Source organism: Rhynchophorus ferrugineus, unplaced genomic scaffold (assembly GCF_030347505.1).
Source record: "Rhynchophorus ferrugineus isolate W39M unplaced genomic scaffold, kcgeb_rfMv2 rfM7, whole genome shotgun sequence".
NCBI classification, from domain to species: domain Eukaryota; kingdom Metazoa; phylum Arthropoda; class Insecta; order Coleoptera; family Curculionidae; genus Rhynchophorus; species Rhynchophorus ferrugineus.
In genome coordinates this window covers 11282786-11298605 of record NW_027472586.1, presented here as the reverse complement: position 1 = coordinate 11298605, position 15820 = coordinate 11282786, and the positions used below count along the sequence as shown (strand labels likewise).

The 15820-nt window shown below is 31.2% G+C and overlaps 1 protein-coding gene across 2 annotated transcripts in view; it reads left to right on the top strand.

Annotated features, from left to right (window-relative positions):
- The window catches only part of LOC143199628 (diuretic hormone receptor), a 131735-nt gene that overhangs the window by 10967 nt on the left and 104948 nt on the right, over positions 1-15820 (top strand). For both annotated transcript variants that reach the window (XM_076409574.1, XM_076409573.1), the window contains exons 3-4: positions 1272-1449; positions 12608-12698. In XM_076409574.1, the coding sequence (XP_076265689.1) occupies positions 1272-1449; positions 12608-12698 (269 nt within the window). The remainder of the gene's footprint in view (positions 1-1271; positions 1450-12607; positions 12699-15820) is intronic.

The window sequence follows — 15820 nt, the reverse complement described above, 5'->3', positions numbered from 1 at the left end:
TGAAATAGTCTTGTCATTTCACTATCTTCTGAACCTGGAAAAGATTTTACTATATCTTCGTAAGCATTTTAACGCGAAATTAAAATATTTTCGGACTACAATCTTCATCTTACTGTGCGCTGCGGCACTTCAATTGCACCCAAATCGAAAAAAGCTTTCAACAGTTTCCATTACATAATTGGCTTACCTGAAGTTAAATCATTATATACAATTTTAATATATAGAAGCTGCGGCTATGACTATGATTAATCAAATTTAGTTTGATTTCCTGAAGACTGTTTGGTTAATATTCATTTTATATTTAAATTTTATAACTCTAAATCGCTCATAATTTATTACGTCATGATACACATTTTCTATTTTTTAAGTGTTGATTTAATATTTACGTGGGTTGTGAATTAGCTTCAAAAGATCTCTTATAAATGATATAACTGATATCTTTTTTTTATATAGACTGGACGTTTGTTCCTGTTGACGTTGTTCAAATAGTTTTTTCAGTCCAGTGTAATATGAATCTAGGCAATTTTAGAATTTTTAATGTTTTACTATATCTTTAAAAATATTTCAACACTATGTCGAAATATTTTCAATAATACAAGATACAATCTTCATTATATCGTGTGTTGCACCACTTCAATTGTATCCTAATTGAATAAAATGTCTTCCACAATTTCCACGGGTTCATTGGCTTAACTGAAATCAAAACATTATATCATATTTTAATATATAAAACTGAATATGATTTCTTGGATATTTCCTGTCGATCATTCATTTAATAATTAAAGTTTAAAACTCATCATCGCTCATGATTTACTAGGACTGCACTTAAATCTTTTATATATTGACTAAATATTTCGAATAGTTTTCTCATTCCAGTTTAAATTTTTTACTATTTCTTTATTAAAACGTCAACTAAAAATCAAACTCTTGGATTAAAATATTTTTTATAACATTGACGTATTGGAAGTTTAAATATAATATTAATAATTTTGGGACAATATTTTAAGTAATTATTTTTATTTTACAATAAATTACAATACACAAAAATAACTATTAAAAAGTTACACAAATAAATAAAATTATTTACATAAATATGGAAAATACTTAGACCCTTCATAATCAATTATGTAAAGACGATTAGATAGAGTTTATTCGGGAAAGGATCTAATGATGTAAATTGTTTTTGAAATCCTTGTTGGTGTTGGATATAAGTTTTCAAATAATTATTCATATGTAAATTGATGAATAAACTTTCTTCATTTTTTTTTCAGAAAATGCTACCAGGACCTGTATGGGTAATGGAACCTGGATGAAGTCAGTGTACGATAACTGTAAGGAGCTGGACCTCTTCCCGTCAAGCGTGGATACTCAGACTAATATCTACCTGATAGGATACATCATTAGCACAATCACGCTGATAGTTGCCATTTTTATATTCACCTATTTTAAGTAAGTCTAAATTATAGCGGATTAATTTATATTTTGATATCATCATATGATATAGTTGATTTGAAGTAATTTTGGGTTTTTATATATTTTCAAAACAAATTTGTTTATACAGTTCATATAAATCAAACACTAATCAATATTATATTTATTAATGATTGATCGATCTATTTGTCACTTTTCGCTACTGAAAGCCTCTATTAAATTCCCTCGGTTTTAAATTTCTTAGACTTCTGAACCAAGCATCCAAGCAACCAAGATAATAGTTATAATTAAATTTTAAAATTACAAATCGGTCATACTTTGTTTGGGTATGATAGACCTTTTCTATTATAGTTTAAAATGTTAGTTGATTATTTAATTCGATTGAGAATTAATTTTATGGTTATTCATTCTATAAAAAATATTACTTATATTGTTATTTATATTGTCTATATATAAACGGGACACTTCAAATAGTTTTGTCAGTGCAGTACGATTTGAGCCTAGCAAATTTTATAAGTTTAAACTTCGCTACGTGAAATATTTCACCTCTTTTGAGTAAGTTTAAATCATAGCCGTTTGATTTATATTTTTATTAGTAATATAGTTGTTTGAAATAAAGTTTATTTCGGTTTTTGCATGTCTTTAAAAGCAAGTTTGTTAATATGAATTTGAAACACTAACCAATAATATTTTTCTATGAATAAAGTGATAAAGTATCGCTTTCGCTTAGTAAACCAGTAGTAAATTCTCTCAGTATTAAACTTCCGAGATTTGCGAACCAAATGACAAGATAACTTTCCTAGTAACCAATTTTGACCGTTTTTTTTCTGTAAAGTTTTACAGTGTTCTTCATTAAGCCCAACTTTATATGCAGAAATATTAAAGGAATTTTTTGGGAGCCAAAGTTTTACGAAAAATGTTACGGGCCATTCTTTTGTGGATTAATACTAATCGATTGTTGTGCTATTTTCTTAATCACATATAAAACATGGCAGTTTTGTAAATTGTCCTTATCAATCTTTGTCATTGAACATTATATAGTCTTTACGCCAAAACCACCAGCGTCTCAGCATAAGAATCTATAGCTAATTTCGTATAAAATTAGTTTATGATTTTTATAATTTTCCTTCAGGATAGGGCACTTCACCATATTGTTAACTTAATATATTTATATTTAAAATAATAAAGTTTATTTACAAAATCAAATTCAAAATAATCATAATTGCTAAAGTTTGCCATTAGAGCAAGTGCAATTTCCTTCTAGAGGATAAAAATAAAACGATCGTCGCCTTTATCCCCGTCAAGAAACTCCCCATTTGCATCTCCCTGCCGCAAAAAAAAACACACAAAACCGAGGAAATAGAAAAAGTTTCACAGATCTCATACGTTCGTCCCCATTTTTCGCTGTTCTAGGTTTCGTCGTTTGGGCCGCAGGATATCAAATTAAAAGTTGGAGCGGAGAGAAATATATGTCTACCGGCCTTTTTCCTCCTCGGTTTCCTTTTACTCTTTTTCGGCTAGGTCTCCGGCCTGACTGGAACTTGGACAAACATCAGAAAGTAAAACAAATGTTGGTTCGGTATAATTGAAGTTTGAGATCGCGCGCCTCGGTGAGGAGAAATTGATCGACGCCAGAACAAGCGAAAACGTGGACATTTTTTATGAAGAACGTGGAGGAAATTGCTTCTTTCAGAGCTCGCTTGTTTTTCTAGTGGTCAAGCGACTTGATGTATTATACAGTAGAAAATTATAGAAAAATCAGCTGTCATAAAATGAAATTTGATATTGTACTTAAATCAAGCGTCGTTTGACTTTTATTATTAATAGTTGCCGATATTTTTGCTATATCTATTGTTTATGTCATCTTATTTAAGCATATCTCTATAACAATTTTGAGAAACACGATTATTGAAAATTTATAGTTTTGCTGTTAAGAAACATCGTTGAGGCTCTAGTATCATGAGAATTGTTAGCACAATTTCTGGTAAATTTTTAGTTTCCTTAAAGGTGTTTCCTTTATTGCTTGCTTTAATTAATGTCCTATAGTCATTTCTTGATGAAATAGTGGTACCTGATAGCTTACTATCTTCTTATCTCAGATGCTTTATAAATGATGTCATCAATATTACTTAAAACCAAAATAATAATATATTCAAAATTCAGGGACTTCATCAGTTTCAAATATGTATTACTTTAAATAATAAATCATTAATAATTAATACATTATAAAAAGAAAAATGATAACATATTTTATAAAACTCAACAAAACGCCTGAAATATTTGCTTTTGAAATAAAAAAATTAAGAAATATATGTAAAATGTATTTTTATACAAATACTATAACTACTTCAATAGGAATGAAATTTTTTTTCGTGTTTAACATAATTTCTGTTAAATTGAAATTATCCTACTAAATTTGCATTATTTTTTTTTTGATAATGTGTCTTAGTAGGCTAATTTTAAACTTTATATTAATCAATAGGTATAATACCTTTAAGAAAATGATGCAGATATTCGTGTTCTAAAATGAAACTTGTTAACTCAGCTGTTTCAAAAGAAAGTTTTTAATCAATCGGTATCCTGACTTTTGTGAATTCAGTCACCAGATTAGATCAGTTCTATAGAACAAACCATGCTTTATTTGTGTCACAGTTTTACAAAACCTGTGATTCGGATACTGTAGATGATTCTGGGAATATGTCAAGAAGCTTCAGGGATAACATTGTAAAACTCGAAATATAGACTAACAAAATTATAAAAAGCGATAATAGATGAAGAGATATGGTGTACATTAATTAGTATTAAACATTTCTATCTTTAGAGATCATTCAGACATGTCAAAAAAATGTTTATTAAAGCTTTTTAAACCAGCCAGTTTATTTGAAACCCACAATTTTCTCACAATACGTCATCACCTCAAAAAAAACTAAAAATTTTATACATAAAAATAAAAAGTCGTACTTTTTTATTACCTTACAATAGTTACTTACAAAAATAAGTTACAAAAAAAATTTTTCTGTAAATTTGGTTCATAATTTGTTCTCCTATGGAACGTCTTTTGTAATTTTCTGTGAAGAGAAAAGCAATAATAACCCAATGTGTGCATTGTGAGAAATATTTTTACTGGACTCAACAAAACACCTGAGATGTTTTGCTTCACACCAGAAAATATTAAGAAATATATATAAAAGGCTTGTTTTACAATTGTAATTACAACTCGCCTAAAAAATATGATATTAATAAAATCCAAATGTTATGATTTTTTCTCTGTAAAACTTGTTTTATAATTTGCTCCCCTATGAGGTACATCTTTTAATTCTCTATGAAGTTCCACCCATTATATTCTTATTCCCTGGTACAATTTGTCCATCATTTTTATGTCATAATAAAATCTTGCCTAGTGCTTTTGTTACCTTTTCAAGATGATATTCTAAGATATCAAAAAGAGACCCAAAATAGTTGTACAAGAAGTGTACTTAAAACAACATATAATAGACGCTTAAGAGACTAACAAGAGTTTTAATTTGTCTGTCATATTAGCTCCGATAGTTTATAGTTAAGTTTTTATATTGCCCAAAATTATATATATTTATATATAACATCACATGAGTCATAAATATTATTAAATTACATCGAAATCTCCTTTTATTTTTCTCTTCCTTTTTTTGTAGCATCTATGTTTCTCGGTTAGAATCTAACATCATTTTACGAAATTCAATACCAACAAAATCTCCTCTTTCTATTTAGCTGTTGATAAATGAGTATATATTCAATACAAGTAAATATATTTTACCAACTAAACTAAACCAAACCAAACCAAACTTCATATCCAATCTGGCCATCGCTGGCCATCAATGATATTATCTGTGAGATTCATGACGTAATAAATGCGAATTTCGTTTACAAAGTATATTTTAGCATAAAAGGTAAAAATCATGTAGTTCAATTATATTCTTGGTAAATGTTTACTCGATCGCAATTAGAATTCGATTTGAAATTACCGTTAGCATATAGTTATATCATATTTTATATATATATGCCGTTTATTTTTAGGTTATCGAATCAAAATACCTATCAAAAATGACATGCATTTGTGTGAAATACAAATCGTAGCAAAGTGAGAGAAATTATCTTCAATTTATACTACATTATATATTCTAATCGCGTTTTGATAACAGTGGCCGATTGTTTTAATCGGTATTCAATATTTTTAGTTATATTCCATATTATTTCACCATATAAACCTTTCTTAGATCTCCGCAAATACTTCAAAACCAAAATTAGCAGAATCGGTTTAGCCGTTCCCGAGTTTTAGCGAGACTAACGATCAACAATTCCTTTTATACACATAGATGAAGATTCGAAAAAATTATGGGTGCTACTACATACGAAAAATAATGTTTCATCGACAGCCCGTGTAACTTTAGACTCGTTGATGTAAGTTATATGTGTGTAACTGATATTTTTTCTATTCCTTCGTAAAGTAAATTTAATACAACACAAGAAAAACAATACCATTCGGATATAAATCAACAGACTCGAGCAAATAAGCAATTTCGAAAATTGGCCTACCCGATTAAATGTTTTCTAATGTCTGGGGTCTTAATATGTCAGAAGTTATTAGCGATATAAAGGGACCTACGCTCTAACCGTATCGGTATAATAACATAATAAATAATTTCGCTCGAACTGATGGCTGACGATTCGGCGGTATCCCCGTCTCTTAGTCTTGCCATACAAACAAATTAGTAAATTAGACAAATGTAATTAATTATGACGGGCGGGCAAATGAGAAGAGGAGCTGCGGGATATAGAGTATAGAAACGTAAACGTATTTACGGTTTATTTGCATTTATTACCGTACATTTATAAAGGCCGATTCTCATGTGTGAACCACTGAGCGAGTGAGTGTCAGACAAAACTCAATTAATTGTGTAAATATTAATTATGTTGGATAAATAATTTAGTTAGAAACAAAACCTGTTTCCCTTTATTGTTCTCTTTAAAAACGATACGGAATATAATTAAATTCTCTCAACAAAAGAATGTTATATAGATAAATACGAAATGTTGCAAAATATATTAAATTATACAGGGGATAGACCAAATAATATGAATTAATAATACAATCAAGCATGGAGGAGTTTCCGTTATGACTTGGGCGACAATATCGTGGTATTCATCTGGCTCTCTTATTCACATCACTGGCCGTATTACTGCGAATGTATATCTCGACACACTCATTGTTGAAGCTATGTCTGGTATCTGTTTATTTTTAAATTTTCAATCATTTTTAAGTTTCTTACTGGCATAACAGGTCAATTGAAAAGTTACCGGCCTGACACATAGACATAGATACTTGAAATAAATGTATATGTTTTTAATTAGCTCTAACGCTCAATAGGCGCGTGTATAAATTAGACAGCTGTCGGATCGTTTGTTTGTAAATTATAACATTTTGAGTGAAGCAATTTTTGTCATTGTGAAAGAAATGGATAAAAAGGAATTTCGCGTGTTGATAAAATATTGCTTTTTGAAAGAAAAATATACAGTTGAAGCAAAAACTTGGCTTGATGCCGAGTTTCCGGACACTGCCCCAGGAAAATCAACCATCAAAAATTGCTATGCTAAGTTTAGACGTGGTGAAATGGGCACCGAAGACCGTGAACCCAGTGGACTCCCCATATATAATAGGTTGTTACCAACGAAAACATAAAAAAATTCCACAAAAAATTTTGAATTACCGTACATTGAATCAAATAAACAGATACTCTAAAGATATATTTGGGTATGAGAAAGCTCTGTGCAAAGTGGGTGCCGCGCGAGCTCACTTTTGACCAAAAAACAACGTCGAGTTGATGATTCAGAGCAGCGTTTGAAGATGATCAAGCGTAATAAACCAGAGCTTTTGCGACGATATGTGACAATGGATGTATCAATGGCTCTATCATTTCACACCGAAGTCCAATCGACAGTCATCCGACTGGACTGCACACGATTAACCCGCTCTAAAGCGTGGGAAAAGGCAACAGTCGGCTGGCAAGGTTATGGAATCTGAATTTTGGGATGCGCATGGAATAATTTTTATTAACTACCTTGAAAAAGGAAGGATCATCAACAGCGACTATTACATAGCGTTATTGGACCGTTTGAAGGATCAAATCGCCAAAAAACGGCCGCATTTGAAGAAAAAGGAAGTGCTACCAAGACAATGCAACGTGTCACAAGTCAGTAAAAATGATGGCAAAAATCCATGAATTAGGCTTCGAATTGCTTCCTCATCCACCGTATTCTCCAGATCTGGCCCCCAGCAATTATGTCCTGTTCTCAGATCTCAAAATAATGCTCGCTGGGAAAAAAAATTTCGTCGAATGAAGAGGTTATCGACGAAATTGAAGCCTATTTTGAAGCAAAGGAGAAATCGTACTACAAAATGGTCTCGAAAAGTTGTAGGGTCGCTATAATCAGTGTATACCCTTGAAGGGAATTATGTTGAAGAAAAAAAAACTAATTTTGACAAAAATGTATTTTACTATGGTAGGCCGGGGACTTTTAAATTGATCTGTTAATATTAGAGCAATTTAACATGGATTTTAGTTTCTTCCGACCTAAAATACATATATTTTGAGAGCCTTATCTTTTTTCCTGAAGTGAAATTTTGTTGCACTTTTTCTATACATATAGTCGTGAAAATTTTCGATTTTCAGCAATTTTCAATGGAATTTCTACCCAAATAATTGCTAGCTAATAAAAATAATAGGGATTACAAAGAACTTTACGTTCAATGGTTTGGTAGTATAATTATTTTTATACGACCTTTAGTTTTTCAGTTATACGATGAAAACTGTATTTTCCAAAAAAATTAATAGTTTTTGATTATATCACATATCTTAAAAGATGCTAGCGAAATTTAACATAGATATTTGTTTCTTTTAGCTTAAAATACAAATATGTTGAGAGTTTAATATTTTTGAAAGTTGAAAATTGTTCCTTTTTCCACATATGTTATATAGTCATAAAACATTTTGATTTTCGATGATTTCCAAGTTTATTGCTGTCATTTCTATCAAAATAACCGCTAATTATTGAATTAGTAACGTTGAATTGAATGGTTCTATATTGAATTTTTACTCAACATTTAGTTTTTGAGTTAGGTAATGAAAAATGTATTGGCAAAAATGAGTGAGATGCTCTTTATACTACGTACCGCGAAAACTATAAATTATGCAGAAAACTATATTATAATTTACCAGCTGATGTTCTAACCAAACCTATTCAAAAAATATGGTCTCCAATAAATCTTGTTGTTCTTGTAGAACTAATATTGATAACATTTCTTCTGTGTTAGAGTGATGGCTGTTGAAAACCTACCAAGAGTATATTTTTTATTTTTTTCAAATTTATAGAATATAAAAAGGGATAAAGTGTCTCACTAATTAGATGTCATTGCAAAATTTTTAATAGATTTGGTAGTAGTGGGCTAGAATCCTGCTGGGCATGGTGGTAACTATATGTTTATGATTGTTTACAACTATGACTATCCAAAAGGCAAGAATGCAAAATCTGACGAGGAACAGGACCCCAGTCACGCCAGTAATCAGGCTGGGTAATATTGATCTTTAAGTTGGTCACCAGCCATTCGTTAAGCAGTAGGTCCAGTCCAGTTAAACCATAGTTGCTATGAAAAAGATTTTAAAATATTGGAAAAAAATCTTAATACGTCCTTACCTTATTTTCCTTGCCTTAAAAATACCAGAATTATATCATAATATTTCAAATCAATTTATTTTTAATTTTGGAGATGGTCCATTAACCAAAAAACCATCAGCCGATGTTTTTTTCCGTTCTTTTATTCACTTAATCCGCAGAGAGATGAAGTATTAAGTTGAGAACATCTACGCGGATCTTATTCCACATCCGAGACGATTTCGGCAGATCGGCGCTACCGGATAAGAGGTCTGTCGGATTTTTTTGGGCCGTTCCTTCGGTTGGGGAATCGATGCCTTTTATTTTCCATAGTTGATTTAGCAAATGCCGACAGACCGGCCGGCTAAAAGGGGATAAAAGGCTATTGAATACGGTTCCTGTAATGGAGAGGTTCTTTACCTTTCGGAGGATGAGGGATGGGCCGGTATTATTCGATATTTTTTCGTGGAATCAAGAACGTTCAACAAGAAAACCTAGTCTACCAGTTGATATTAATAAATATTGTCCATTTTTTTTACACTCGGTGTTTTTTAATATGAGTACAAACTTGACTTCGTCTTTTACAAATGTTTATTTACTTATGCAATGAAATATTGAATAGATTCTTGCTTACTTCACTTAAAGTTCATTAAAGCCCAAGTAATACACAGCTATTTTAGACAAGATCAAATTATACATTCAAATGTTGATACTTTCAAAATGAAGTAAATGACAAAATATATAATCCTTCCAATAAAACAGAAAATATTTCTAACAAAACAAAATATTAATGTAAATCAAATAGTGAATCTAAAATAACTACAGCTAATTAAAGAGCCACATTAGTATAGGTTAGAGTTGTTTTAACAGATTTACATCTTTTCCTCCTATGAGGTAGACTTCTAAACGCGTTTTTTATATAGTGGTATCCCCTGGAAGATTAATCTACCCAATTAATAATTGCATATTAAAGTAATGTATTTTACTTTTATTAGAATCATAGAGAGAAAAAATCTAATAGCAATACACCAGTTTGGGTTTATTAACAAGCATTCGACAATTGACCAGGTCCACAGAATAACAGATGTTATTGAAAAAGCCTACGAAAGTAAAATAGTATGCTCAGCTATATCCTCAGATGTAGCACAAGCCAGAGCACAACTACAGAAAATGCTACCAAAACAACACTCTGAACTATTAAAGTCATACATTACAACAAGGATTATTTAGATTCAAACAAGAAGAAGCTTACTCTACAATAAAAGAAGCTAAAGCAGGTGTAACACAAGGAAGTGTGCTGGGACCAATGCTTTTTCTACTCTACACTTGTGATATACCACAAATGGAGAATATTACGATGGCTACATTTGCTGATATACTGCGATTATAGCTGTAGGTGACAATAGTGGAGAATCCTCACGGAAATTACAACAAGCAAGTGAGAATATAAATAATTGGACACAAGCTTGGAAAATAAGACAATAAATTAATGAAAGTAAATTTGTACATGCGCAGTTCAACTATAAACAGACCTTACAAGCACCAATAACATTAAATAAAGCTATCATTCCATATAGCAACAATGCTAAATATCTCGGAATGAATCTAGATGCAAAACTTCGCTGGAAGGAACATATAAAGAAGAAAATAAAAGAACTGGTATTGAAATATCGGAAAATGTACTGGCTAATTGGAAGAAAAACGCAATTATCAGTACATAATAAATTGCTATTATATAAGCAAATACTGAAACCTATATGGCCATACGGAGTTCAATTATGGGGATGTTCTGCCAAGAGTAACATAAATAAAATATAAATTTTTCATAACACAGCCCTGAGAGGTATTGTGGACTCATCCAAATACTATAGGAGTGATTCTTACATCAAGACCTGCAGATACCCACAGTCAGTCAAGAAATCAAGAGAATTGCAAGGGGGTATGAGGAAAGACCCCATTCTCATGAGAATATTGAAATATTGCAGCTTTGGATACCACCAGAAGAAGACACAGACTCAAAAGTATCAATGTGCATGTGAGGTGCATATAATAAAAAATACAGCAGTGCCATGTATAAACATTATTTCTCCAGAGACTGAGATAGGGCCGATGGGTCCTCCTAGTTATATACCTAGATTTAAGTTATCATAAAGACAAATTGTAGGTTAGACGAAAACGACTAGTAACAATGTAATAATTAAATAATAAAAAAATAATACTTAAGGAGCATGTTTACCATTTTACGTTTACTTCTTAATTCCTTCGTTTAATTTCTTTGTTCCTGTGTTTCCTGTTCACATATTTCACTATAAGTTAATTGTATCTTTAAATGTATTCTATTACCGTCTGTGCAAATATTTATTTTTAAAATTAGATTAAATCACAACATTTTCCCTAATATATTTGCCATATCTGCAAAATACTTAGTATTAGTTATCTCCTCATAAATTCTATACTAATGCCCATGCATATTCTAAACAATTACACGAATATCTATGCATATACATATTTCAAACTCTACAGGATGATTTTCTACAATTATCCTATATTAATTATATAGTCATATTTATGTGTTTCTACTCTCATCACTCTACAATCTTTATTAGCGTTTTGCCAAGAATGGCTCAATGTTCCATTTTAATATATATATGATTCGTCAGCTGCTTTATTTTGTACTGCTCTTTGTATTTATCCATACTCAATGCTTATATTAATATTAAGTTCTGAGCTGAAACACGCTAAAATGTATTTACAATAAAACTACAGCAGCATTATTTAATAGTTTATATGCTTGTCTCTTTATCGCCTTTTACTGGTAATAGGGGGGGCCCCATTGTATCGTTCCTTTTCGAAGTGACTGACTAGAGACGCAACGAGTTCCCAGCAATTTAACGGTTTTGATATTTTTAATCAGAATTATCACAAATCTTAAGCAACAATCAGAAATGTGTCAAAACAAGAGCGAAAGGCCGTTTGACTGTTTATAACCTCTGATTGTTATCATTAACGTTTTGAATAATTTTGCAGACGTGCAATTTGCATGTACCAAAATAGCAATTAAATTCGGCCATTATTTTATGTCTTAAACACAATATGCATATATAAATCATCGCGCTGACAAATATGTTTTTAACAAAAGACTAAATCTTCGTTGAAAAGAGTTCATTATCCTGATTTACGAAGATAAACCTTGAGCTTATTCCAGGGACATCAATTCTTGCGCCAGTTTAATTTTATGAGGCTTCAGCTTAAGGGTTTTGTGCAAAATACGAGGTAAAGATGACTCAGATCATGTACTCAGTACAGTATTAGCAAAGTTTGAGTCACATAAACATCCACCTATTTTCATTAACCAAAAGTAGCTAACAAAAACAGTTCCTATACGTTAAAAATTATAAAAAGCTTATTACTGGCAACGTACTACATATATTGATTCTTTTACTATTATGATAATGCACCACTATTTATTACTGTTTATCATTTGTTTCAGAGAGCTCAGATGTTTAAGGAATATCATACACATGAACCTTATGTGGTCATATCTTTTGACCTACGTCACATGGATTATATTTCTGATAGGAGTAAGTATATAAATTTCTTCATTTACTGAGTTATGATGTGATTCTGACTTATAAGAAAATTTAAATAAATACTGTCCAGAAAACAGACAGATATATTTCAAATGAATTTAAGAAAAAGCCATTTAAATATAATATTGTAATTTTACGATTCGAATAAAGCAGTTAACAGATATTCCCATTTCTTTTGCTCCAAAATTGTTATATTAAGGCTGTTTAATTTTTTCGAGAGGTGAAATGTTTTTCCTTCACTTGGTGTACATTATTTCCATGAAACATACTTTAATTGTATACACAGACAAGAAAAGAGATAATATTTGTAGACAAAGGTACAATATACAGATCTCTTACAATTTAAATTAATTTAATAAACTTGTTCGGTCTCCAGAAGGAACTGCGTTTCTAATGGCCGCAGACTAATTCTTATATTGTCTCGTAACTAAAAATTAATTGACGTTGGAGAGAGAAGGAGCGGAGAAAAGCCGAAGAATTTCCCATTTCCACCAAGTTTTAATCGAATACTCGCGAAAAAACATTATTCTCGGTTTGTGGGGGATTTTGGAAAATTCAATCGATGCCATGATTATTTTTGACGGAATCAGGATATTATCTTCGATCAGGCAATAAATTAAGTAACACAAAATATATTTTAGTTACGCTAAACAGAATATAAAGGCGTAATATAAGATTGAGGAAAAAATAATTTCGGTTTTTCCTAAGGGATATCTTTAAATTCACATATTTGAACATTATGCTTTTACCAAATAAGAACGAAAGGTCGTGAAATAAAATATAATAGATGTTATTGATGATTAAAATTAAATAATGATTAAAATATGGAAAAAAATATCCTCAAACCAAAATACAATACATTGTTTCAAAGAAATCAGCTTTGAAAAGGGCTTCAAAGTTACAACACAAACTATGGCACTCTAGATTTTCGGTTTCTCGCTTCCAACCAAAATTCCAACGCTTAAGTTCCACAGTTCTCTGTAGTTTTAGGTTCCTACTTATTTTTACGGTTATGATTATATCCTTGAATATTTCTTCTCCATTTATTACTTAAGCATTTGGTTATATCATCGTGTGATTTTACAATATGTTTTGCTTTTTCTTGCCACCCATTATATCTATAAATTAATATTACTTTTGTTTAAGTACTTCTTCAATCTCTTATAAGTTCTTTTATATACTCTTTAATCCTATTATATTATTACCGTCTGACTTACGAATGAATTTTGTAATATAAAGACCATCGAACCTACTGAAAACATGATTGTCAAAATTAAGTCATATTTTAATCATTGACAAAAATCAAAGGAACATGTTGGTCTTACTACTGCGATCAAAAAATAGTAAGATCAATGAGAATGTACGGAAATGTTAAGCTTAGCCAAACAATTATGAAATTGACAGGACTGCAAAATAAACTCTAAGTTGCTTATGTTTTGGGTGAAACTGACTTCATTTTTGTAATTTTTGTAACACGTTTTCTTAACAATTTGGGTAACTATGTTAAACAAGTTCTGTATAGAAACATCTCATTAATGTCCTACTGAAATTGTTACCCTTATTTTTCACTTATATTTTACAAATTTACTGGAAAATTGTCGAAGTGGAAATAAATAGAATTAAAATAAAATGGAAAAGAAAAAGATCTCTTAGGCGCATTAGGCAACCTAAAGCATGGACTGCATGCATCTTTTTTTCTGATATTTTCTCTATGTACTCCATGAAACAATCCACCCTCCTTTTTGAGGATCCATTACGGTCGTGATGAATTATGGGGTCATAGGCCGTCTAAAGTTTAGTCCGACAGACATACCTTCCTTTACATTTGCTTTTTAAAAGCCTTCAAACTTTTAATCTATGTATTTAAAGCAAACTCTCTATTTGGGAAATGATTTTACTCTGTCCTTCATCAACCCAACTTTATGTGCAGTAATGAACCAACAGAGCGAAAGCCTTTTATATGGAGGTAACAATATTTCTTGGAGGACTTCTTTTTACTAACCTTTAGCTCTTTAGGTGGTCAACTCTTCTTGATGCAATGATTTACTCGATATCTGCTATCGCATAGACAATAAAAGCAAAAGGATTTGGTAAACCCAGCTTGATGACCAGGCACCATGCAGAATACCTTTAAAGTATGCCAATCTTGTTCTTGTAGGTTTCTTTCGGGTGTACGAAATGACCTACAAAAAAGGAATCAGGAAATCTGTGAATTTTTTGGCGAATTTTTGAAAAGATGCAGTATCGTATTGAATCTTAAATTAATTTTAAATAATCCTGATGTCCTGGAATGTTTTCCATATTATTTTCATTATCGGCGTAAGAAAATACATATAAATTGGATCAAAATACACAAACAGCTTTTTTGGTGCATACCAGCGCTATTTGAGTACTTGCTGGTATTGGTTTGATGAATCTCGTGAGTTTTCGATGAGTTTTCGTCATGATTATATCTCTTTTCACGTAGTATTGGTTCTCAAATTTTACATAATTCAATTTATATAATTCTACAGAGAAAAATCTAACAAGCTGCTTGAGGGTCGTCTTTTTCGTTGACTGAATGGCTAAAACTTACTCTAAATACTAACATTGTATACAAGATCACTTTGAAAGAGACGAAATTAACTTGGAAGCCTAAATAAATACTAATGTTCATTTTATCTCGAAACTCTAGATATAAAACTCTCAGTTTCCTAATAATACCCCAAATATCCGTTCGGAACTTACGTTTACTCCGGCAGCAATCAAAAATAAATTCTTCCCCGAACCAACCTCGCCCACTTCTCCCTCCCGCGGCGCAACAAACTGCTACTCGCAGCGGCAGAACAAAAGCTGGAAACGCCATTACAGTTCGTAGTTTGTCTATGAAATAATTTCACTTAGTCGGTCGGCTCTTAACGACGTTTTAACTTTTATATCGTCCTCTCATAACTAAAAACTAATTACCGTGGCGGATACTTGGAGAAACTTTTAATCGAGTAATCCCACTCGAGGCATTATTTTTGTAAAGTTTTTAAGCGCTTCGCTGTTTTTTTTTCTTCTCGGGCCTCCGCGGCCCCCCGAGACCACCCTGAAGTGATCGAACATAATTTCATTAAATATGACGGGCCGGT